Source organism: Scyliorhinus canicula, chromosome 6, assembly GCF_902713615.1.
Source record: "Scyliorhinus canicula chromosome 6, sScyCan1.1, whole genome shotgun sequence".
Classification (NCBI taxonomy): Eukaryota; Metazoa; Chordata; class Chondrichthyes; order Carcharhiniformes; family Scyliorhinidae; genus Scyliorhinus; species Scyliorhinus canicula.
In genome coordinates this window covers 38,586,248-38,612,586 of record NC_052151.1, presented here as the reverse complement: position 1 = coordinate 38,612,586, position 26,339 = coordinate 38,586,248, and the positions used below count along the sequence as shown (strand labels likewise).

At 49.0% G+C, this 26,339-nt stretch overlaps 1 protein-coding gene across 1 annotated transcript in view; it reads right to left on the bottom strand.

Moving 5' to 3' along the window:
* ak9 (adenylate kinase 9) overlaps positions 1-26,339 on the bottom strand; it is a 457,701-nt gene that overhangs the window by 219,024 nt on the left and 212,338 nt on the right. Inside the window, exons 19-21 of the mRNA XM_038801009.1 lie at positions 17,861-18,017; positions 6,987-7,089; positions 4,401-4,477 (exon numbers count right to left, since the gene is read on the bottom strand). Of these exons, the coding sequence (XP_038656937.1) occupies positions 4,401-4,477; positions 6,987-7,089; positions 17,861-18,017 (337 nt within the window). The remainder of the gene's footprint in view (positions 1-4,400; positions 4,478-6,986; positions 7,090-17,860; positions 18,018-26,339) is intronic.

The following is a 26,339-nucleotide window of genomic DNA, read 5'->3' as shown; positions in this document are numbered from 1 at the left end:
TGGAAGTGAAATGCAAACAGTTGAGTTATTATGGAGCTAGCATGATTGACTTTTCCTGCCTGTTACTTTTAGTATTTGTAAATCAACAAATATATTGGTATCAGGACTAAGTTGATAAATTAAAACAATTTGTCAACATTTTCACGATGTAGATTCTTTTTAAAGTACAAATGCTATAGCGTCATTGTGGAGTAGAGGGAGACTGGCCCATCAATGAATCAATGCCGACTCTCTGTTAGAACAGGGATTCTTAACAATAGTTGCAACCCAAAATGGGGTGGGCAGGATGAACAATTGGGGCGCAAGTTCTCTCTCCTCCATGGTGATTATGGTGCACAGAAGTTCTGGGATCAGCTCTGAGGCTCCTTGACATGCGCATGTCCTGTATTTTACTTGCCTTCGTCTGTTGGATGTTGCTTAATGAAATCAGCTCCTATGGCTACAATCAAAGTTTGCAAACTGATAGGTGAAAAAAACATTCCTATCTGACTTACAATTGTATTATTCCTTGTGTCTGAATAAAGCTTGTAGTCTTACAGTTGAAGTAGATGCTTTATTTATACGAGTTTGTTTCCTCTCCAGTGTATACTATGTTACATCTGAGCTGCCTGGTCTGTGTCCTGCTCACCAGCTGCCGTTCCTGTGAAGAGGTGTCCTGACTTCCTGTATACATTACTGGTGCTCCCTCTAGTGGTTACTTCGTTTGTAGTGTATTTACATAACTCTTGTGTATATACAGTCATGCATATCATTACAACAATGACTACCCCTCCCCCATCCCTCAACTCCTTTCTCTAACAATCCAAACTCTATTCTAGCAGCTCTGGAAGCCTCAAAGTGCGCTTCAGCCAAAATAAGTACTTTTGAAGTGTAATCACTGTTATAATGTAAGAAACAAAGCAGCTAATTTGCATGCATCAAGTTGCCACAAACAGCATGTGGATTTGGGTTATTGTTACGTTGATACCGAGGTACAGTTGAAAAGTATTGTTCTGCATACAGTCCAGACAGATCGTTCCACACATGAAAAACATAGGACATACGACAGATACACAATGTAAATATATATATACATAGGCATCTGGTGAAGCATACAGAAGAACAGTACTACTCAGTAGAGAAGATGTGTGAAGAGATTAGTTCAGTCCATAAGAGGCTCATTCAGGAGTCTGGTAACAGTGGGGATGAAGCTGTTTTTGAATCTGTTAGGGCATATTCTCAGACTTTTGTATCTCCTGCCTGATGGAAGAGATTGGAAGAGAGAACAACCCGGGTGGGGGGGGTCTTTGATTATGCTGCCCACTTTCCAAAGGCAGCGGGGGTTGGAGACGGAGTCAATGCATGGACTGGGCTGTATTCACAACTCCGTAGTTTCTTATGGTCTTGGGCCGAGCAGTTTCCATGCCAGGTTGTGATGCAGCCAGATAGGATGTTTTCTATCGGGCATCTGTAAAAGTTGGTAAGTCAATGAGGACTCGCCGAATTTCCTTAGTTACTAGAGGAAGTATAATCACTGTTGTGCTTTCTTGGTCGTAGCATCGACGTGGGTGGACCAGGACAGATTGGTGGTGATGTGCACACCTGGGAATTTGAAGCTGTCAACCATCTCCGCCTCAGACCCCTAATGGAGACAGGGGGTGTTATGATACTTCGGTTCCTGAAGTTAATGACCAGCTCATTAGTTTTACTGATGTGAGGGAGTGATTGTTGTAACGCGCACCACTAGTTTTCTATCTCCTTCTTGTACTCTGACTCATCGTTGGTCGAGATCCAACCCACTACGGTTGTGCCAGTCAGCAAACTTGTAGATGAAGTTGAGCCATATTTTGCCACACAGTCGTGTATGTATAGGGAGTATCGTAGGGGGCTAAGGATGCAGTCTGGCGGGGGCCCAGTATTGCGGATTATCATGAAGAACGTGTTGTTGATTATCCTGACTGATGTGGTCTATGGGTCAGGAAGTCGAGTGATCCAATTGCAGAGGGAGGAGCCAAGTCCTACATTTTGGGAGTTTTGATATGAGCTTGGCTGGGATTATGGTGTTGAAGACAGAGCTGTAGTCAATGAATAGGAGTCTGACGTAGGAGTCATTGTTGTTGAGATGCTCCAGGGATGAGTATCGGGCCAGGGAGATGGTGAACCCTAACAGAGGAGGGATAGAGCTGAAGGGATTATCATTCAAACAAACCATAAACAAATTTCGCTACCTGGGGATCCAGATAGCCCATGACTGGACACAGATTGACAAGTGGATTCTGACCAGTCTGGCAGAGGAAGTTGAAAAGGACCTACGGAGATGGGATGCATTCCTGATCTCCCTGGCAGGGAGAGTGCAGACAATCAAAATTAACGTACTGCCGAGGTTCCTCTTCCTGTTTAGACCAATGCCGATCTTCATTACCAAAGCCTATTTCCACAAAGTGGACAAAATGATCTTGCCGTTTGTGTGGGAGGGCAAGAACCCAAGAATCCCTAAGACAACACTGCAAAGGAGGAAAAACCTGGACGGTGTGGTCAGCCAAACCTACAGTATTTACCACTGGGCAGCCACAGCCAAGAGGGTGTGAGGGGATGGATTTGAGAACCAAACACGGAATGTATAAGGCTGGAGGAGTCATCCTGCCATGAGCACAACCCTCCGATCCCCTCACCACTGCAGCGTTCCCATCGCCCCCAACAAGGTACACAACTGCCAGTGGTGGTAGCCACGCTGAAACATGGAAACAAATGAGGCAGCATTTTTGTTCAACCGGGATGTCCCCCCCATGGCCCCCACCTGCAGCAAACACAAATTCCCGCCAGCCATGCTCGACACCTTTAAAAAATGGAGACAGGACAGGGAACGCTAGCGGTCAGGGACTTTTACACAGAAGACAGACTCACGACCTGGGATGAACTGACAGAAGACCTGTACATGCTGACAGGACAGGAACTCAGACACCTCCAAATTAAACACTTTCTCCGCAAGGAGATGTCAAGATACCCAGGGCCTCAAGAGACATATTACTGGAGGAACTAATAAACACGGAGAGTAAAGAGGGGGTAAACTTGGGAACATATATAGATGGTTACTGGATAGGGGCAAGTCTACTACTGGACGAAGTCAGATGAAAATGGGGAGGACGAATTGGGGAAGGAAGTGGGTTGGGGACTCTGGAACGAAGCACTGAGTAGGGCCAACTCCACCTCCTCCTGCGCCCGGCTAAGCCTCTCACAGTTTAAAGTGGTGCACAGAGCTCATGTAACCAGAACCCAAATGAGCAGGTTCTTCCCGGGGTGGAGGACAAATGTAAACAGTGCCAGTGAGGCCCGGCCAACCACGCCCACATGTTCTGGGCATGCCCCAGACTTGTCGGGTTCTGGACAGCCGCCTTCAAGGCCATGTCCAAGGTTGTGCGGGTGAGGGTGGAGGCGTGTCCAAGAGCAGCAGTCTTCGGGGTATCGGACCAGCGAGAACTACATATGGGGAAGAGGGCTTTTGCTTCCCTAATCGCACGCCGGAGAATCCTGCTCGGCTGGCGATCAGCAGCACCATCCACAGCTGCAGACTGGCTGCCAAACCTATTGGAATTTCTCCACCTGCAGAAGATCAAATACACCATCCGAGGACTTCAACAAAGCAAAGGGGCATTCATCAGCCTGTTCCAAGACCTGTTTGAGGCAAACAGCGACTAGGAAAGGGGACGGGGGGAGAGAGGGAGGAAGACACACACAAGGGAAATAGACAGAGGAGGGGGAGGGGAGATGGACCCCATGGGCCACAGAATGGAACATGGAAACAGAGAGGAGAGGGGCCCAAGCAGCCCCCCCCACCCATGACAAAAACTAAAAACCCTAGCAGAAAAGAAGCGAATCGCAGTGTGTGGCACCCAGGGCAAAAGGCAAACACTAATAGGGATAAGCTACCAACGAAGGAAAGGGAGGGAAGGTACGGGTGTGTGAGGGGAAAGGGCGGAAATGGGGGTTTGGGGGAAGACCCGTGTAACAAGTGTTGCAAGTAAGAACAACCCTTATTTGTAAATATCTGGCACGCTTGAGCTGGTTACTCTGTAAAAAGCGTAAAATACCAATAAAAATATTTTAAAAAGAGGATTGGGGGAGGCTGATTTTTGGCATCTCAGGGAAACAAGGGATATGGAAAAGCGGATTGGGGCTACTGATCAGCCAAGATTGCACTGAATGACAAAGCAGGCTCGAGGAGCCTATGGCCCATTCCCATCCCTATTTCTTACATTCCTAATTTGAATTGAGAAATTTTAAATAGGAGTAGTAAACTATAAGTTGAAGTTGAAGCTTTTTCAACCTTCAGAAATCATTATGATCAAATGTACAAGTTAAAGAAATTTGTATGGGTTTATAACATATACTATTGTGAAATTTATTTTGTTCAAGTAACGTACCTTCATTTTCCCCTTTCGTCTCCTGCGATTCCATCTGTTGACTTTCTGCTTCTCTTGAAGCTTCTAACATGGCTTGTCTATGGAAACAGTACATGATATTTATTATCCGCTTTGAGGACAGGAACTTATTATATGCATTAATATATAATTATAGGGCTTCCCCGTTGTATTGTTCCCTCGCTGTGGGGGCATGCCTCCAGCATTATTTTCTTCTAAGTGTTGGACATTATGGTGAGAATAACCACTGTGCCACTTTTCTCGTCTGAGCCAGCACTTAGAAGAAAAATAAGATAATTTCCAAGGTGCCACATCAAAGGTTATAACACAAGGGATGTAATTCAATGGAAAAACATCTCCAGTTTTGGTCGTGTTTAGCGGGGTGTTTCTCAGCGGCTGCAGCGCTGAGTAGCACCCCAATATTCAATGGCACTTTGTCATTCGTTTTGGCCTCGGGAGCTTCTCTCCGCCGAGTTATTTCCTTTTGGTGAGCCCAGCAGGAAAACCTCCTCGCAGATCGGGGCTCCATTTGTCGGCTACCCTGATCTTCATTCCCCCCTAATCTCTGGGAGGCCCCCTGGATCACTCCCTCACCCTTCCTCCATCTCGGAAGGCCCCCTTTTGCCCGATCCCTGGCAGTGCCACCCTGGCACTGCCAGAGTGCCCGGGTGCAAGGCTGGCAGCACCCAGATGCCCCAGTGCCAGAGGGAGTGCCAGGGTGTCTCTCATGGCCTTGGAGACCCCCGCACATGTCATTATGTCTGGTGACGTTTGTATTAAACAGCGCCCTGGGGAGGTCTCCCAGGTCCACCACCTAGGGGAGAATCAAGTGAATGCATATTTAAATAAGCCTAATGAATAATTTAAATATGTAGATCTGGAGCACGCTCAGTGAAAGCAAGATCCAGATCAGGACATCTTGCAAGGCGTTTCAAGTGTCACAAATCTCGCAAGACGCCTCTCGGGAGATTTAACTGCCTTCCCAGAGAACGGTTCGAGTTGGGGTACGACGAAGGCCGCTGAATACGCCACGCCCAAGATAAGCGACAATGTGATGGAAGGGGTAACATATTTACATGGTTAAATGATTGGTTAACAATCAGGTTAACAATCAGAAGCAGAGAGTAGTGATAAATGGGTATTTTCCTGGTTGGCAAGCTGTGACTCGTGGAGTTCCACAGGAATCAGTATTGGGGCCTCAACTATTTACAATCACCAGAATTCCTACAGTGCAGAAGGAAGCCATTTGGCCTATCCTGTCCATATAACTGTCTAAATGCTTTTTAAAAGACAAAATTGTACCTGCCTCTACTAATGCCTCTGGAAGTTCGTTCCAGACACTCACCGCCCTCTATGTGAAAAAATTGCTACTTTCAGAAAAAAACTTTCAGAAAACTGATGATCTTCCGGGGGAGGGGAGCAACTTTAGAGGTCTTCGACATGCAGGTTAAAAAGGTTGTGCTATTGATGGATCTGGATTTGGATCTGTCTCTACATTGTGGTAGATCGGACTGGGGCAAGACCATCTCAGTTAATGTAGGGTTGGGGACTTGATGATTTGTGTTATAAGGAGAGGCTGGATAGACTAGGACTTTTTTCCCTGGACCACAGGAGACTTAGGGGTGGGCATAGGTAATAATAATAATAATAATTAATAATAATCACTTATTGTCACAAGTAGGCTTATTGTGAAAAGCCTCTAGTCGCCACATTCCAGCACCTGTTCGGGGAGGCTGATACGCAAATTGAACCTGCGCTGCTGGCCTTGTTCTGCATTACAAGCCAGCTGTTTAGCCCACTGTGCCATAAGGTAGATAGTCAATATCTTCTCCCAAAGGTAGTGCAGTCTAAAACTAGAGGGCATAGGTTTAAAGTGACAGGGGAGAGATACAAAAGGGTGCAGAGTGGCAATTGAGTGGCTCAATGTACTGTCTCATCCATCTTCGTGCTCATAATATACTCTTCCCACTTGCACTTGTCTCCACTACTGTCCTGGAACCTAACCTTGCCTACACCTTCTGATCACCTCCCACCTATTTCCACCAAGAAGTCCAACCCCAACCTCTAAAAGCTCTCACTTGCAAACAGGCACTGTCTGAATTTGGTGAATCTAGTGATGATATCCGAAGATTTGCATGTAGGTGCAGCACGGTAGCATAGTGGTTAGCACTGTGGCTTCATGGCGCCAGGGGCCCAGGTTCTATTCCCTGCTGGGTCACTGTCTGTGCAGGGTCTGCACGTTCTCCCGCGTCTGTGTGGCTTTCTTCCGGGTGCTCTGGTTTCCTCCCATAGTCCAAAGATGTGCAGGTTAGGTGGATTGGCCATGCTAAATTTCCCTTTGTGTCCAAAAAGGATAGGAGGGGTTATTGGGTAAGGGGGATAGGTTGGAAGTGAGGACTTAAATGGGTCGGTGCAGACTCGATGGGCCGAATGGCCTCCTTCTGCACTGTATGTTCTATGTCTACAGTTTCTTTTTCTTGCACTTCCAACTCCAATCTTCACGTGGAAAGTACAGAAAAACGCAAACTAAAATCACACAAGAGAAAAGCAGCAATAAGAAGAATTGTAGGCAAAAATTGATCTACTCACTGATCAAGTTTTATTTTTTCTGCCAGGTCTTTAAGTCTATGTAACATCTTGACTTCAATCAGATCTTTATTTAAATTATACAATCTGTTCAGCAGGAAATTTCCTAATAGTATAAAGAAACATCAGAATTCCATTATAATAGTTTATCAATCATCAAAGCAATCTATCATGGTACACTATGACATTAACAGAGAGTAGAATATAAAAATAGGCAACATTTTGCTCAAGTTTAAGCAGACACTTTCTCTGATAACAGACAAAAAGGAAAATATCAATGTTCACACTACATTTGATGAAGAGGAAGGTGCACACAGGGGTGTCCCTGCTGCATACTGTAAGATTTCAAACTGATACAATCCCAACTTAATCAGCCCAAAAATTTGAAGCAACAACATGATCTCAAACTTGAATCTCTTCTCTCTACCCAAACTAATTCGACATCTTGATTTTTATAACTCAGGTCACTCTCTCTCTCTATTGTACGAATATCATCCTTAATTAGCAGAACTACCGCTCCACCCCTTCCTAGCTTCCTGCCCTTTTGAAATGTCAAGTAACATTAACGCCACACAAGCGACAGGCAATAACCATATCTAACAAGGGAGAATCTAACAATTGCCCTTTGACATTCAATGGCATTACCATCGCTGAATCCCCACTATCAACATCATGGGAATTTCCATTGACCATAAATTCAACTGGCCTAGCCATGTAAAAACTGTGGCTGCAAGCCCATGTCAAAGGTTAGGAATCCTGTGGCGAGTAACTCCCCAAAGCCTGTTCACAATCTACAAGGTACAGATCGGGGGCAAAATTCTCTGACCCCCCGCAGGGTCGGAGAATCGCCCGGGGCCGCCGAAAATCCCACCCCCGCCGTGGCAGAAATTCTCCGCCCACCCAGGAATTGGCGGGGGTGGGAATAACCCCCCGCCGATCAGCGAGCCCTCCATGCCGATCGGCGAGCCCCCTGCGGCAATTCTCCGGCACGCGATTGGCCGCAGTCTCGCCGCTGGGAGGCCTCTCCCGCCGCCGTGGTTTGAACCACCTCTGGTGGCGGCGGGATAGGCGGCGCGATCGGACCCCGGGGAGTGCCCCCACGGTGGCCAGGCCCGCGATCAGGGCCCACCGGTCGGCCGGCGGGCCAGTGCCGTGGGGGCACTCTTTTTCTTCCGCCGCCGCCACGGCCTCCACCATGGCGGAGGCGGAAGAGAATACCCCAGCGCGCATGCGCCGGTGGTGACGTCAGCAGCAGCTGACGCACCGGCGCATGCGCGAACCAGCGAAGGCCTTTCGGCCAGCCCCGGCGCCGGGCGGCAGGCGTCAAAAGCCGTTGTTGCCGGTTTTGCCACCAGTCAGCATGGTGCCAACCGCTCCGGCGCGGGCCTAGCCCCTCAATGTGAGGGCTTGGCCCCTAAAGGTGCGGAGAATTCCGCACCTTTGGGGAGGCCCGCGCCGGAGTGGTTGGCGCCACTCCGCTACGCCGGGATCCCCCGCCCCGCCAGGTTGGGGAGAATCCCGCCCCGGGAGTGTGATGGAATACGACCCACTTGCCTGGATGAGTGCAGCTTCAACAACACTCAAGACATTTGTCGCCATCCAGGACAAACAGCCTGCTTGATTGCTACCCCTTCCACAAACATGCAAACCCTCCACCACTGACGAACAGTGGCAGCCGTGTGTACCATCTGCAAGTTACGCTGCAGGAACTCAACGAGGCTCCTTAGACAGCACCGTATAAACATAAGAACATAAGAACTAGGAGCAGGAGTAGGCCATCTGGCCCCTCGAGCCTGCTCCGCCATTCAATTAGATCATGGCTGATCTTTTGTGGACTCAGCTCCACTTTCCGGCCCGAACACCATAACCCTTAATCCCTTTATTCTTCAAAAAACTATCTATCTTTACCTTAAAAACATGTAATGAAGGAGCCTCAACTGCTTCACTGGGCAAGGAATTCCATAGATTCACAACCCTTTGGGTGAAGAAGTTCCTCCTAAACTCAGTTCTAAATCTACTTCCCCTTATTTTGAGGCTATGCCCCCTAGTTCTGCTGTCACCCGCCAGTGGAAACAACCTGCCCGCATCTATCCTATCTATTCCCTTCATAATTTTTAAATGTTTCTATAAGATCCCCCCTCATCCTTCTAAATTCCAATGAGTACAGTCCCAGTCTACTCAACCTCTCCTCATAATCCAACCCCTTCAGCTCTGGGATTAACCTAGTGAATCTCCTCTGCACACCCTCCAGTGCCAGTACGTCCTTTCTCAAGTAAGGAGACCAAAACTGAACACAATACTCCAGGTGTGGCCGCACTAACACCTTATACAATTGCAACATAACCTCCCTAGTCTTAAACTCCATCCCTCTAGCAATGAAGGACAAAATTCCATTTGCCTTCTTAATCACCTGTTGCACTTGTAAACCAACCTTCTGTGACTCATGCACTAGCACACCCAAGTCTCTCTGAACAGCGGCATGCTTTAATATTTTATCGTTTAAATAATAATCCCGTTTGCTGTTATTCCTACCAAAATGGATAACCTCACATTTGTCAACATTGTATTCCATCTGCCAGACCCGAGCCCATTCACTTAACCTATCCAAATCCCTCTGCAGAATTCCAGTATCCTCTGCACTTTTCGCTTTACCACTCATCTTAGTGTCATCTGCAAACTTGGACACATTGCCCTTGGTCCCCAACTCCAAATCATCAAACCCATGACCACTGTCATCTAGAAAGACAAGGGCAGCAGATACACAGAAACACCACCACCTGAAAGCTCCCCTCCAAGCCACTCATCACCCTGACAGAAATGTATCGCCATTCCGTCACAGTTTCTCGGGCAAAATCCTGGAACGCACTCCCTAACAGCACACTGAGTGTACCTACATTATATGGACTGCAGCAGTTCAAGAAGCATATAAAAATTACAATGCAGGAAGAAGCCATTCAGCCCATCATGTCTGCGCTAGCCAAACAAACAGGCGCTCAGCCTCTTCTCCTGCCCCCTCACTTGGATCGGAAAAACCTCGCTCTTCCCCAGATTGAATTTGTACCCCGAGAACCAGCCAAATTCCTCCAAAATACTCATAATCCCCCCAATATCTTCCAAAGGGTTCAAAATAAAACAGCAAGTTGTCCGCAGACGACAAGACCTTATGTCCATCCCCAAATACTATTCCCTGCCAGTCCCTTGATGCTCCTAGCGCCACTGCCAATGGCTCTATAGCAAAGGCAAAGAGCAACGGGGAGAATGGACATCCCTGCCTCGTTCCCCGATGCAGCCTGAAATATTCCGGGCTCACCCAGTTCTTTCGCACACTCCCTATCGGTGCCCGGTACAATAATCGGACCCAATCCACAAACCCCTGCCCAAACCCAAACCACCCCAGCACCTCCCACAAATAGTCCCACTCCACCCGGTCAAAGGTCTTCTCTGCATCCATGGCGGCGTCCACCTTCACACTTCATCCCTCCGCGGGAATAATTAGAACATTCAGTAACCTCCTGATGTTGGCCTACAGATGCCTCCCCTTAACGAACCCCGTCTGGTCCTCCCCTATCACCTCCAGCACACAGTCCTCAATCCCTGAGGCCAAGATCTTCGACAGTAACTTGGAGTCCACATTTAACAGTGCAATTGGCCTGTATGACCCACACTGCTCCGGATCCTTGTCTCTCTTTAAAATTAAGGAGATCGAGGCCTACAATAACGTTGGGGAGAGCACCCTCTGCTCACACGCCTCACTGGATGGCCTCACCAGCAGGGGCTCCAGGTTCTCCGAAAACATTTTGAAAAATTGCACTGGAAACCCGTGCGGGACAAGGGCTTTCCCCACCTGCATCACCCCCATACCCTCCACCACCTCCACAAGTCCAATTGGGGCTCCCAGCCTCTCCACCAGGTCCACCTCCAACTCGGGAACTCCAACTCCTCCAAACAATGCCTCATTCCCTCCACCCACGCTCGGGGCTCCAACTCATGTAAAAATCCCCAAACACCCCATTCACCCCCACCGGGACAAGACAATCTTCCCTCCCCTATTCTTCACCTTCCCAATCTCCCTCGCTGCCTTCTGCTTCCACAATTGATGTGCCAACATCCTATTCGCCTTTTCCCCATATTCATACACCTCCCCCTTAGCTCTCCTCACCTGCCCTACCACCTTACCCGTGGATAGCAGCCCAAACTCCATCTGTAGATTGTGCCGCTCCCTCAGCAACCTCACATCCGGGGCCTCTGAATGCCTCCTATCCACCAGGAAGATCATATCCACTAACCTCGCAATCTCCGCCAGCTCTGTCTTATCCCTGAGTGCCCGTATCGCTCTGAACTCCCCCCTCACTACCGCCGTCAATGCCTCCCACAGTGTGGCGGCTGAAACCTCACCCGTGTTGTTCAGCTCAACATCGACCCGAATGGCAGCTCTCACCGCTCACAAACCTCATCTGCCAACAGCCCCACATCCAGCCTCCAGTCCAAAGATGTGGAGGTTAGGTGGATTGGCCATGCTAAATTGCCCTTAGTGTCCAATAGAGTTGGTTGGGGTTGCTGGGTTGCGGCGATGGGGTGGAGGTGTGGGCTTAAGAGGGGTGCTTTTTCCAAGCGCCGGTGCAGACATAATGGGCCGAATGGCCTCCTTCTGCCTGTAAATTGTATTCTATGATTCTATGGAACTGTTTTTTAAGCGCTCCACTTAACACACTCACTGCAGCCATGATGATGGCTCAGAGAAGATCTGTCCCCCCACCCCCACCTGCAAAGTTTGGATGTCTCAGGTGGATCCACTGCTCGGTGCCAGTGAAGAGAGACACCCTCTTCCCACCCTGGTGGGCAGACTCAAGCCCGTCCTCCTTAGCATCGCCTGGAAGATTTTGGCAGAGGCAATCAGTATTGCCAGCCTCATCAGGAGGAGACAGGTAGGGTCCAGAGGGATGAGGCCTCTGCCATGAGAGTGTCAGAGAACCAGGGAGGGTTCCAAAGGCCACGATGCAGGTATCCTCTGGTTGGGGTGAGCACTGCTTCCTCTGCAGTGGGGCAGTGCTTTGGAGGAGTGCCAACACCTGGTAGGCCCCTCATTGAGCTTGGCCACACTCATCCCATTGATGATACAGTTGGGATACAAAGGGGTGGCCTTAGTGGGCTTTCAGATGACCAGAGGCTCTCTGTGCATTCAAAGGACACAAGCAGCACTCATTGGTGTGAGCCGCTAGAAGCCTGTAAGTAGCACCAAAGGGGTGGGTTTAAAATACAGACTACAGCAATGGCGATCCGAACCAAGCCTCCTCGATCTGAAGGGGAACACCCCGAGTTCACCATCTTGACACCAAGTTGTTCCCAGTTACTGGCACCGGCCCGAGCAGCAATCCCCCAGCAATTTCAACAATATATGAGGCTTTTTGAAACTTCTTTTAGCCTTCTACCTCCCCTCTGCAGCCATGGCGCAAAACTTGCAGAATCCTGCCTGGGAGACTTCCGCCTAACAGGGGCGAAGCATTGTGGCGGTGTGCAGCATGAAATATCGTAATGATATAAAAACCTTTGCAAATGACAGTTTTGACATAGATCTTCTGGTGCCGGACCCCGATATCATCTCGATATATTACACCTTCCAAAGTGTATCACCTCACAATTTTCATGAGTTAAATTCCATTTGTCACTTATCCGCCCAGTTGACCATCCCGTCTGTATCTTCCTGGAACCCAAGATGCAAGGGACTGGAGCATAGGGTTGGAATTAGCTCCGGGTACAAAACTAATTTTTTCCATTTCACGCGATTCACAAACCAATCGCGATTCTCGCTTCCAGCGTCTCGAGCGGAGAATCCAGCCCATTTTTTATCAATACTAAAAATAATTAATATTTCATTCAGACCGTTCAAGAATATTATGACAATCTGACAAACTCCAATAACTTCTGAAGATAGATAGAACATACAGTGTAGAAAGAGGCCATTCGGCCCATCGAGTCTTCACCGACCCACATAAGCCCTCACTTCCACCCTATCCCTGTAACCAAATAACCCCTCCTAAACGTTTTGGTCACTGAGGACAATTTATCATGGCCAATCCACCTAACCTGCATGTCTTTGGGAGGAAACCGGAGCACCCGGAGGAAACCCACGCAGACAGGGGGAGAATGTGCAGACTCCGCACAGACAGTAACCTAGTGGAGAATTGAACCTGGGACCCTAGCGCTGTGAAACCACAGTGCTATCCACTTGTGCTACCGTGCTGCCCATACTTCTGAGAATTTTACCATGCACTTACAGAATCAGAAAATACTGTGATGGGCAGCATGGTAGCACAGTAGCTAGCATAGTTGATTCACAGCTCCAGGGTCCCAGGTTCGATTACCGGCTTGGGTCACTGGCATGCGGGGTCTGCACATTCTCCCCGTGTCTGCGTGGGTTTCCTCCTAGTGCTCTGCTTTCCTCCCACAGTCCAAAGAATTGCGGGTTAGGTGGATTGGTTATGCTAAATTGCCCTTAAGTGTCCAGAAACGTTAGGTGGTGTTACTGGGTTACGGGTATGGGGTGGCAGCGTGGGCTTAAATAGGGTGCTCTTTACATGGGCCGGTGCAGACTCGATAGGCCGAATGGCCTCCTTCTGCACTGTAAATTCTACGAAACGGTGGGAGGTGGATTTGAGACCAGGAAGAGATCAGCCATGATCTGATTGAATGGCGGAGCAGGCTCAAAGATCTGAATTGCCTACTTCTGCTCCTAATTCCTATGTTCCTACTACAGTGCAGAAGATGCTGTTCGGCCCATCGAGTCTGCACCGACACATGAAAGGCCCGGACCTGCCCACCTAATCTCACTTGCCCCAACTCGGCCCATAGCCTTGAATGTTATGGTGTGCCAAGTACTCATCCAGGTACTTTTTAATGGATGTGAGGCATCTCGCTTCTACCACTCTGCCACGCAGTGCATTCCAGACCTTCATCACTCTCTGGGTAAAAGGTCTTTCCTCAAACCCCTCCAAACCTCCCACCCCTCGTAACTGACCATTCAACTAAGGGGAACGGCTGCTCCCTCTCCACCCTATCCATGCCCCTCATAATCTTGAACACCTCAATCAGGTGCTCCAGAGAAAACAACCAAAATCTATCCAACCTCTCTTCAGAACTGAAAACCCAGGTAACATTCTGGTGAATCTTCTCTACAACCCCTTCAGTGCAATTACATCCTTCCTATAATGTGGCGACGAGAATGCACACAGTACTTCAGCTGTGGCCTCACCAAGGTTCTACACTGCTTCATCATGACTTCCTACTTTTGTAATCTATGTCCCAATTGATAAAAGCAAGTGTCCCATATGCCTTTTTCACCATCCTATTAACCTGCCCTTCTGCCTTGAGATCTTTGGACAAACACGTCACGGTCCCTTTGTTCTTCGGAACTTCCCAGTGTCAGACCTTTCATTGCGTACTTTTTGTCATATTACATTAATGGGCAGCACGGTAGCATTGTGGATAGCACAATCGCTTCACAGCTCCAGGGTCCCAAGTTCGATTCCGGCTTGGGTCACTGTCTATGCGGAGTCTGCACATCCTCCCCGTGTGTGCGTGGGTTTCCTCCAGGTGCTCCGGTTTCCTCCCACAGTCCAAAGATGTGCAGGTTAGGTGGATTGGCCGTGATAAATTCCCCTTAGTGTCCAAAATTGCCCTTAGTGTTGGGAGGGGTTGCTGGGTTATGGGGGTAGGGTGGAGGTGTTAACCTTGGGTGGGGTGCTCTTTCCGGGAGCCGGTGCAGACTCGATGGGCCGAATGGCCTCCTTCTGCACTGTAAATACTATGTATCTACACCTTCCAAAGTGTATCACCTCACAATTTTCAGCGTTAAATTCCATTTATCACTCATCCACCCATTTATCTCGTCTATATCTTCCTGTAACCCAAGATGCTCAACCTCACTGTTAACCATCCAGCCTATCTTTGTGTCATCCGCAAACTTACTGATCCTAGGGCGGCAGGGTAGCACAGTGGTTAACACTGTTGCTTCACAGCACCAGGGTCCCCGGTTCGATTAAGGGGCTGGTTTAGCTCACCAGGCTAAATCACTGGCTTTTAAAGCAGACCAAGCAGGCCAGCAGCACGGTTCGATTCCCGTACCAGCCTCCCCGGACAGGCGCCGGAATGTGGCGACTAGGGGCTTTTCACAGTAACTTCATTGAAGTCTACTCGTGACAATAAGTGATTTACATAGCTTTAAATTGAGGGGTGAGAGATATAGGACAGATGTCAGAGGCAGTTTCTTTACTCAGAGAGTAGTAGGGGTGTGGAACGCCCTGCCTGCAACAGTAGTAGACTCGCCAACTTTAAGGGCATTTAAGTGGTCACTGGATAGACATATGGATGAAAATGGAATAGTGTAGGTCAGATAGGCTTCAGATGGTTTCACAGGTCGGCGCAACATCGAGGGCCGAAGGGCCCGTACTGCGCTGTAGTGTTCTATGTTCTACCACCACCCCCCCCCCCCCCCCCCCCCCCCCCCCCCCCCCCCCAAACATAGTCCTCTATGTCTTTTGTATGAATGACAAACAATAGGTGGCCAGCATGGATCCCTAAGGTACGCCTCTGGTTACTGGCTTCCAGCCGCCACAAAAACAACCATCACCTACCGCTAAGCCAATAATTACAAATCCACCTAATCAAATCACCCTGTATCCCATGTGCATTTGCCTTCTTAATAAGTCCCCCATGTGGGACCTTGTCAAAGGCTTTGCTGAAATCCATGTAAACTGCACTACCCTCATCTATACACTTGCTCAAAAAAATCAATCAAATTTGTTAGGCATAACCTCCCTCTGACAAAGCCATGCTGACTATCCTTGATCAAACCTTGCCTCTCCAAGTGGAGGTAGACTCTCTCCTTCAGAATCTTCTCCAGAAGTTTCTCGACCACTGACATGAGGCATACTGGTCTGTAGTTCCCTGGCTTGTCTCTACAACCTTTCTTAAAATAGTGGGACCACATTGGCTGTTTTCCAGTCCTTTGGCACCTCCCCCATGGCCAGAGAGGAATTAAAATTTTGGGTCAGAGCCCCGGCAAATTTGCCCCTTGCTTCCCACAGCAACCTGGGACACAATTAATCCGGATCTGGAGATTTATCCACTTTTAAGCCTGCCAATATCTCCAAACCTTGTCACTCCCTCTGACAATTTGCTCAAGAACCTCACAATCTCTCTCACCGAGTTCCATAACTACCTACTCATTCTCTTGGTTGAACACAGTCGTGAAATATTCGTTCAACACCATACCAATGTTCTCTGGCTCCACCACAGATTTCCCCCTCGGTCCTTAACGGGCCCTACTCTTTCCCTAGTTCTCCTCTCTACATTGATACACTTATAGAATATCTTGGGATTTACCCTACTTTTACCAGCCAGAGCTTTCTCATATCCCCTCTTTGCTCTCCTAATTGATTTTTTAAGCTCATCCTGCACTTTCTGTACTCCACTAATGCCTCTGCCATTGTGACTTCCTCATTTTCCATTAACTTTTCTAATACTCTTTACAAGTGCCACTCAAGTATCTGTGGTCAGACATATGGAAAGCTGCACAAGGGTTGCCCAACTGAGGCCTTTGAGTTTTGGAATTGGCCCAGAAATACTGCTTTACATGATATGTCTTAATCTGTTGACTTTGTAGGCATCTTTGAATAATGAATAAATAAGTTGCAGGTACTTGAGGGAAGGAACAATCCTTGGAAGCATTATATTGCTCTTTCATGAGCTATGAGAATATAATATTGGTTATTAACCACTGGAATCATGCTTCTCCCAGTACCACCAACGTTTCCTTCACTGGCAGCTAAAGGTGGTAGGCTCGTCACTGCATACCATAAATAAATGATGGCTGAGAGGCTGGGCTCAGACGCTCATAGAATTTCTCTCCCTTTCAGTAATACTACCACCAACTTAAGTGACTACCAAGAAGGGCGTTCAGGAATAAAAGAAGGTTTTCCAAAACCCCTCTTTAGAGGGAGAATGCCTAATAGATACATCTCCTTTGCCTCATGCAAAAAAAAACTTATCATCATAGAATTTACAGTGCAGAAGGAGGCCATTCGGCCCATCGAGTCTGCACCGGCTCCTGGAAAGAGCACCCTACCCAAAGTTAACACCTCCACCCTATCCCCATAACCCAGTAACCCCACCCAACACTAAGGGCAATTTATCATGGCCAATCCACCTAACCTGCACATCTTTGGACTGTGGGAGGAAACCGGAGCACCCGGAGGAAACCCACGCACACACGGGGAGGATGTGCAGACTCCGCACAGACAGTGACCCAAGCCGGAATCGAACCTGGGACCCTGGAGCTGTTAAGCGATTGTGCTATCCACAATGCTACCGTGCTGCCAACCTGAAACAACTTAACTCTAATTTTTGGGGCTGTTCTTCACCATTTAAAACTTGCTCTAATTCTTTTGGTGATGCTGCAGATGATCTGTTGCCATTCTGCTATATTTCCTCCCAGGAATTCCTGGATTTCCCAGGAATTCCTGGATTTCCCAGGATTTCCTCCTGCTGAGGAAGTGTGGAGAGCTGGGAAGAGAAGTAGGTGCTCCCATTGGGCACCTAATCGGCATCGGCAAGCACATCTAATCCAAGAAAATGAGTTGGAATCGAAGAGAGGAGGGCACAAAAAGCTTGCTGTATTCCTCCCTTGGCAGTGAATCCTATGTGCAAGAAAATCCAGGATTCTTTCCTGCTGTGAGAAATGCAATACATTGTTTGTTAATGAAATATATTTCCATCCATATTGAATAGTGGGTGTTTGGTGTATGTTAGAGGAGATTTGCTGATACATAGGTTATTCTTACTACCAAAGCAAAATAAATTAAGTTAATTAATTTACTTACCATCATTCACAGCATTACTCAACAAGAAGATATTATCAGGTGCAAAACCTAGCTCTATCATTACTTTACAATGATCCATTCTTTCTGGGAAATCATCGAGCACCCAACCCCCAGCCACAGGATGATCAGGATTCTTCACTTGACGTTCTTCACTAATCTGCAAAATAAGCAAATCATAAACTGTAGAGTATGTTTCTTTCATTGATATTGCTGTAATTGTGAGCAAAGACTCTGCGGTAAAATTTGCATCCTATTAATGGGTTGAACTCTGGATTCTCCACATCTCCGTGATTTTCCGATCCTCTGGGCTGTGATTCACACAGGCGTGGATTGGTACAGGTATTTACCAGTATGGTCCTGACATGATGGACCTTGTGGTGGTAGGTGCCTCTAAAGTCTATCGTCTATCACCCACAATGCAAATCCTACCCACCCTACCCCCAGCATCCCTACTAGACTCCTCCATAAGACCCCCCACTAAACCCCCTCACCAGATACCCCCATCAGACCACTCCATCAGATCCACCCATCAGAGACCCTCACCAGGGGTGGGGTCAGGCTTGGTTAGGCGGCTGAAGCATTGCAGGTCAATGGTCGCCCCTGGGCGGGGGGGGGGGGGGGGGGGGGGCTTTTTATCTGTGAGGCCTTCAAGCCATCTTTAAATATGGTGGATATCCATTACAGGGACAACTACAATGCTGCCTGCCTGTCCTACCAAATGCTTCCAGGACAGAGTCCTGCTCTTGGTTCTATGCTGAAGGTCACTTTAACCACTTTGACTGTGATCAGCCTCTAGCTTCACAGCTGAAGGCTATCGATAATGAGGAATTGGCCTTGTTGGTTGGGCGAGCACGTCACAGCTCTGAAGAGGCTGCAGTTGATGTTTTCTGGGTGCTCCTGCAAAACTGCTTGAAGGTCTAGGTTTTGTTTGCTGCTGCTGCCCCTTTTTCGTCTTTCACCTGGAGGGAGGCAAGAGGAGGATTTGGATGGCCTACTATCGGATTGAAGATGGGGGAGGGGTGTTTTTATCACCCCCTCCTATTGTAAGGAACCTCTTTCAAATCCTTATCTGATCCTGGCTTCTGTTTTTAATCCCAATCTTGTAGGCTACCTTTTGCAGTCTGCTTTTAAACTACAGACTTTGAACCCCCACCCCACACTGCAAGTTATTGTTTGAACTGGTGCAGGCACACCCACGATCTAGTGTGCTATGTGACATAGTCTCGTATTGTCATTTTGATGGATCTGGCTAGCAGCCAATTGACTCTTTTGAAATTCCATGCTTTATCCATTTTTGATTCTGATTGGTGGGGCCCTTCAGAAGATTCTGGAACAGAAGATGCAGTTTCCATTTTACTTCAGTTCTGCTTAGATCTCAAGAGCAGCAGAAGCAAGGTTGAAGCACTTGCACTAACAGCTAAGACTGGCAAGTTAAAACACTATCTCTAACCAGCCAGGCCTGTGAAGGTTAACTTCTGATTAAAAGACTGCAAGCAGTCTCTAGCCAGGCCTGTAAAAGCCTAGCCGCTGTATGGAAGGCTGTGGAAGGCACAGTGCTGATAGCTCTTCCCTGAGATCTCTAGAGGTCTGTAAAAAGGGCCTTTTACTTTCTCTTTACTACAATTAATCTTGATTTGCAGAAAGGGCAGACAGGCGTTCTGGGGCATAGTGGATGGAAAATCTTCTTTTAAATTCTCAGGTAGAGAATTCTAATCCTATCTCAGTGAGACTGTGAGTCAGTCTGGTGGAGGTGAAGTGACTCTCCAGTTGAATTCCTGCAGCCTGCGAGACTAATTGAAGACAGATTCTAAAAGAGCCAAACCACCGCTGACTACAAAGACTACCACCTCAGCAGCAAGGATTAATCTCAGCCCGTTGAACCTTTCCAACCCACCTACTGAATGCCTGTCTTGTGTGTGTCTGAGTGGAGGGTGGGATGGGGTTTCGGGAATGGTTAGATGAGTAAACCATTGTTCTATTATTTCCATTATATGTTTATCTCTTCTCTCATTATAAATAAACAGTTTTTAAAATGTTTTACTCATAAATCTGGTGCCTGTAAGTCATTAGAGCAGTTGACGGTCAAAGATCTCAGGAAAACATACAAATTATTGGTTAATTTACTTATGTTGGGACTCCAGGTTCTGTGGTGCTGTTATTGACTGTGCACTAGCCCACAGGGAGAGAGCTGGGACTGTGTGTCTGCTTGCTGTTGCCCCTTCTGCTTTAACCTGGAGTGAGGCAAGGGAAGGATTTGGCTGGCCTACTACCAGACTGACAAAGGGCTGCGTTTCTCACCCCCTCTGCTATGCTCTGTGTTGGTGTAGCTTCATGGCATGATTGATCCTGCCTTGAGAGCCTGCTGCTGGAACTGCTGGGGGGTTCGGAATGCTGTTTCTGCTACTTGGAAGCTGTGTGTCTGCTTGCTGCTGCCTCTTTAGCAACTGTCGTCTGGAATGAGGAAAAGGAGACAGTGACTTCCAACTACTGCCAGTGCTGGTGAAAGGAGCAGAGTGGCGGCCTGATTCAACTGAGCAACTTACTGAAGGTATGGTGAGCTGCTCTTGCAACCTGCTGGTGCTTTTATTGTACTGCTGACTGTTTAATGTTCAATGTCTGGAAGCCCTGTAATTGCTAGCTACTGCCTCTTTTACTTCTATGGCTTGGACCAAGAACTGGGTGGAATCAGGTGACTAGATGCAGGTACTATAGGAGGGAAGGGTGGCAAGGTTTAAAGATGTACGAGGCGTTTTTTACACAGAGGGTGGTGGGAGTCTGGAACTTGCTGCCGGGGGAGGTAGACGATAGTGACTTTTAAGGGGCGTCTTGACAAATACATGAATAGGATGGGAATAGAGAGATGGTCCCCGGAAGAGTATGGGGTTTTAGTTCAGACGGGCAGCAGGTTCGGTGCAGGCTCGGAGGGCTGAAGGGCCTGTTCCTGTGCAGCACTTCTATTTGTTCTTTGACTGGGTGGAGTTGGTGACCAGACACCAGTACCATATGAGGGGAAGGACGGTGGCTTGCTTCAATAGAACAACTTGAAGGTCATGAAGCAATGACTTTGAAGACTGTTGGTGGCTTTATTGTGCTGGTGACTATTAACTGTTTCAGCTTTGAAGCGGGTCAGAAAAGGAGGGATGACCCGGGGCGAGCAAGGGACAAGACATGGCTAATCGACAGGGAGTAGGGACGGGTCGCTCTGCGATCCGATTGATCATGTGGAACGTAAGGGGGCTGAATGGGCCGGTCAAAAGATCAAGGGTCTTCTCACACCTGAAGGGACTGAAGGCTGATGTAGCAATGCTGCAGGAGACTCATTTGAGGGTAGCAGATCAGGTCCGCCTGAGAAGGGGGTGGGTGGGACAGGTGTTCCACTCAGGCTTGGATATCAAGAACCGGGGGGTGGCGATTTTGGTGGGAAAGAGGGTGTCGTTTGTGGCGGCAGAGGTGGTGGCAGACAAGGAGGGCAGGTATGTGATGGTGAGGGGTAGGTTGCAGGGAGAGAATGTGGTACTGGTAAATGTGTATGCCCCGAACTGGGACGACGCGGGTTTTATGAGGCGCCTGCTGGGCCTCATCCCGGGACTGGAGGCAGGGGGCCTGATCATGGGAGGGGACTTTAATACGGTGTTAGACCCTGGGCTGGATAGATCGAGTTCCAGGACGAATAGGAGGCCGGCAGCGGCAGAGGTGTTAAGGGGGTTCATGGAGCAGATGGGAGGGGTAGACCCATGGAGATTTGGTAGGCCTAGGGCGAGGGAGTATTCTTTTTTCTCCCACGTCCACAGAGTGTACTCTAGGATCGATTTTTTCGTATTGAACAGGGGGCTGATACCGAGAGTGCAGGACACGGAGTACTCGGCCATTGCGATATCGGACCATGCACCACATTGGGTGGACGTGAATATGGGGGAGGCGCGGGGTCAACGCCCGTTGTGGCGCCTGGATGTAGGGCTGTTGGCGGACGAAGAGGTGTGCAGAAGGGTGAGAACGGGCATTGAGAACTATCTGGGTACGAATGACACAGGTGAGGTGCAGGTGGGGACGGTCTGGGAGGCCTTGAAAGCAGTGATTAGAGGAGAGCTGATCTCCGTAAGGGCACACAGAGAGAGGAAGGAGAGGCAGGAAAGGGAGAGGCTGGTGGGGGAGCTCCTAGAAGTAGATAGGAAATATGCGGCGGCACCAGAGGAGGGGCTATTAAGGGAGCGGCGTAGCTTGCAGGCCAGGTTCGACCTACTGACCACTAGGAAGGCGGAAATGCAGTGGAGAAGGGCGCAGGGTGCGGCGTATGAGTACGGGGAAAAGGCGAGCAGGATGCTGGCACACCAGCTTCGTAAGCGAGATGCAGCCAGAGAGATTGGGGGAGTGAGAGAGAGGGGTGGGGACGTAGTGCAGAAGGGGCAAGAGGTGAATAGGGTCTTTAGGGACTTCTATAGGGAATTGTATAGGTCTGAACCGCCGAAGAGGAGAGGGGGAATGAAGAACTTTCTCGACAAATTGGAGTTCCCAAAGGTACAGGAGGAGCTGGTAGAAGGGTTGGGGGCGCCGATAGAGCTGCAGGAGCTAATTAAAGGGATAGGCCAGATGCAGGCGGGGAAGGCGCCGGGGCCGGATGGGTTCCCGGTGGAGTTTTACAGGAAATTTGTGGACTTGGTGGGTCCAGTGCTGGTGCGAGCCTTTAATGAGGCGCGCGAGGGGGGGGTTCTGCCCCCAACAATGTCGCAGGCCCTGATCTCCTTGATTTTGAAGCGGGACAAGGACCCGGTCCAGTGTGGGTCCTACAGGCCCATCTCCCTCCTGAATGTTGACGCCAAGCTGTTAGCAAAGGTCCTGGCAACCAGGATAGAGGACTGTGTGCCAGGGGTAGTCCATGAAGACCAGATGGGGTTCGTGAAGGGACGCCAACTTAACACAAATGTCCGGAGATTGTTAAATGTGATTATGATGCCAGCAGTGGAAGGGGAGGCGGAGATAGTGGTAGCGTTGGACGCGGAGAAGGCATTTGACAGGGTGGAGTGGGAATACTTGTGGGAGACGTTGGAAAGGTTTGGGTTTGGGGAGGGATTTATCAAGTGGGTAAAACTGCTCTATTCAGCTCCGATGGCAAGTGTGGTAACAAACGGGAGGAGGTCAGAATATTTTGGGCTCCATCGAGGTACTAGGCAGGGATGTCCCCTATCCCCCTTACTCTTTGCATTAGCGATTGAGCCGTTGGCGATGGCACTGAGGGGTTCAGGGGGGTGGAGAGGACTGAGAAGGGGAGGGGAGGAACATCGGGTCTCGCTCTATGCGGATGATTTGTTGTTGTATGTGGCAGACCCGGAGGGGGGAATGCCGGAGGTAATGGGGATACTAGCGGAGTTCGGGGACTTTTCGGGGTATAAATTAAATCTGGGGAAAAGTGAGGTCTTTGTAATACACCCGGGAGACCAAGGGGAGGGAATTGGGAGGCTCCCCTTCAAAAGAGCAGTTAAAAGTTTTAGGTATTTGGGGGTGCAGGTGGCAAAGAACTGGGGGACCCTCCACAAGTTGAACTTTTCCAGACTGGTGGAACAGATGGAGGAGGAGTTTAAGAGGTGGGACATGGTGCCGCTGTCGCTGGCAGGGAGGGTGCAGTCAGTTAAAATGACGGTCCTCCCGAGGTTCCTGTTTTTGTTCCAGTGTCTGCCCATCTTCCTCCCCAGGGCCTTTTTCAAGAAGGTAACGAGTAGTATCATGGGGTATGTGTGGGCACATGGCACCCCGAGAGTTAGAAGGGTCTTTTTGGAGCGGAGTAGGGATAGTGGAGGGCTGGCGTTACCCAACCTTTCAGGATATTACTGGGCGGCAAATACATCGATGGTACGAAAGTGGATGATAGAAGGGGAGGGGGCAGCCTGGAAGCGCATGGAGAGGGCGTCCTGCGGCAACATAAGCTTAGGGGCACTGGTAACGGCACCATGGCCGCTCCCTCCCACGAGGTATACCACGAGCCCGGTGGTGGCGGCCACCCTCAAGATCTGGGGGCAGTGGAGGCGACACAGGGGGGAAGTGGGAGGTCTGATAGGGGCACCACTAAGAGGAAACCACAGATTTGCGCCGGGAAACACAGGAGGGGGATTCCAGAGCTGGCAGAGGGCGGGTATTAGACAACTGAGGGACTTGTTTATAGAGGGGAGGTTTGCGAGCCTGGGAGAGCTGGAGGAAAAATTTGGGCTCCCCCCGGGGAACACGTTCAGGTACCTCCAAGTGAAGGCATTTGCCAGACGACAGGTAGAGGGGTTCCCCGCGCTCCCCGACAGGGGGGTGAGTGATAGGGTGCTATCAGGGGTCTGGGTCGGGGAGGGGAAGATCTCGGACATCTATAAGATTATGCAGGAGGTGGAGGAGGTACCAGTAGTGGAGCTGAAAGATAAGTGGGAGTTAGAGCTGGGGGAACAGATAGAGGACGGGACATGGGCAGACGCCCTGGAGAGGGTCAACTCGTCGTCGTCATGTGCGAGACTAAGTCTCATTCAATTTAAGGTACTGCATAGAGCCCACATGACGGGGACAAGGATGAGTCGGTTTTTCGGGGGTGAAGACAGGTGTATTAGATGTTCGGGAAGCCCTGCGAATCATGCACATATGTTTTGGGCATGTCCGGCACTGGAGGAGTTCTGGAAGGGGGTGGCAGGGACGGTGTCGAGAGTGGTGGGGTCCAGGGTCAAGCCAGGATGGGGACTTGCGATCTTCGGGGTTGGGGTGGAGCCGGGGGTACAGGAGGCGAGGGAGGCTGGAATATTAGCCTTTGCGTCCTTGGTGGCTCGGAGGAGGATCTTGATTCAGTGGAGGGACGAAAGGCCTCCGAGTGTTAACACCTGGTTTAAACGACATGGCAAACTTCATCCAATTGGAAAGGATCAAATTCGCCCTGAGAGGGTCGGTGCAGGGGTTTTCCAGGCAATGGCAACCCTTCCTAGACCTCTTGGATCAGAGATAGAAACTGAGGCCGTGACAGCAGCAACCCGGGAGGGGAGGGGAGGGCGGGAGGGGGGGGGGGGGGGGGGGGGGGGGGGGGGGGAGGACAAAGACGAAGGAAGTACGGTAGCGGTGGTGGCACGGGCAAGGCCTGCCCGAGGACGCTGCTAGAAATGATAAGTTGGTCTGACTGTCGGTTCGCCGGCGGGGGGGGGGGGGGGGGGGGGGGGGGACGCGCGAGTAGGGGGGGGGGGTCTTTTCTCTTTTTTTTGTTAAGTAGGGGGGGTTTGACTTTGTTTTGTTATAATTTAAATGTAAATGTAGGGGGGGTTAAAATGTTTGTATTTTGAAAAATATCTTCAATAAAAATTATTTAAAAAAAAAAAACTGTTTCAGCTTTGGAGGCCCTGCAAATTGCTGGGACCTTTTCGCACTGTTGGTTATTTCTGTTTAATGTGTGGATGCTGTATGCATGCTATTGTACTGTTGCTGATTACTGGTTAAAGCCTGGAGGCTGTGGGCTTGTTTGTGTTGTGTTCTGCGACTTTCCATTGCAATGATGTACACAGAACATCTGGTGACTTAACTAGAAAGATGATTTATTGATTAACATGTGGAAAGATAACAAACATAATACTATACAGCCAAAGAGAAAATGCTGGACAATCTCAGCAGGTCTGGCAGCATCTGAAGGGTGAGAAAAAAGCTAACGTTTCAAGTCCACGTGACCCTTTGTCAAAGCTAAAAGACAGCGAAAGTGGGAAATATTTATACTGTGGAGTGAGAATGAAAAATGAGTCATAGCCAGAGAAACCTAGGGAAACGGGGTATACAGACTTGATTACTATTTGAGTTCAGGGAACTCACCTGGAACTACCCGATGAACGACTGTCCTGTTGTACACCTTACTAACAACTGGCGAGTGTCTCACATCACATGACCGATGTCTGATGCCACCACTGGTTGGAGGTCGTGTTGTTAACTATGTACAATACTATTCACACACTTATCACTGCAGTTTGCTGCTGGAAAGGGGGAAGTGGTCATGCACCAATTCGACTGGGCAACTTGCTAAAAGTGTGGAAGAACTGCTTTCGTAGATTGTTGGGGACTTTACTGTACTGTTCACTGTTTAATATATGGAAGTTATATGTCTGTTTTCTGCCACCTCTTTTGTTTCTGTGGCTTGGAGCAAGGAAGGGGAGGTAGTAAGATGACCTACAGCCAGTGTGGAAGAGGAGGATAGGGTGGAGGACGAATTCGACTGAGCAACTTAATGAAGGTTGAAGCAATGTTTTTGCAGATTGTTGGTGACTTTATTGCACTGTTGGTTGTTTAATGTGAATTTGGTTTACTTTGTATAAATGTACTGAAGTGGCTTTATGTTGAAATTCTATAGTGGAAAGGTGCTTGTGTGTGTATGTCATGGCACCTTTTCCTTGTTGGTTGCTGGTTACTGTGATATATGAACTGTTCAGTATTGTTTGTATAAAGGTATTGTTGACTGTTTAATAAACAAAATATTCTCCAGTGGTTT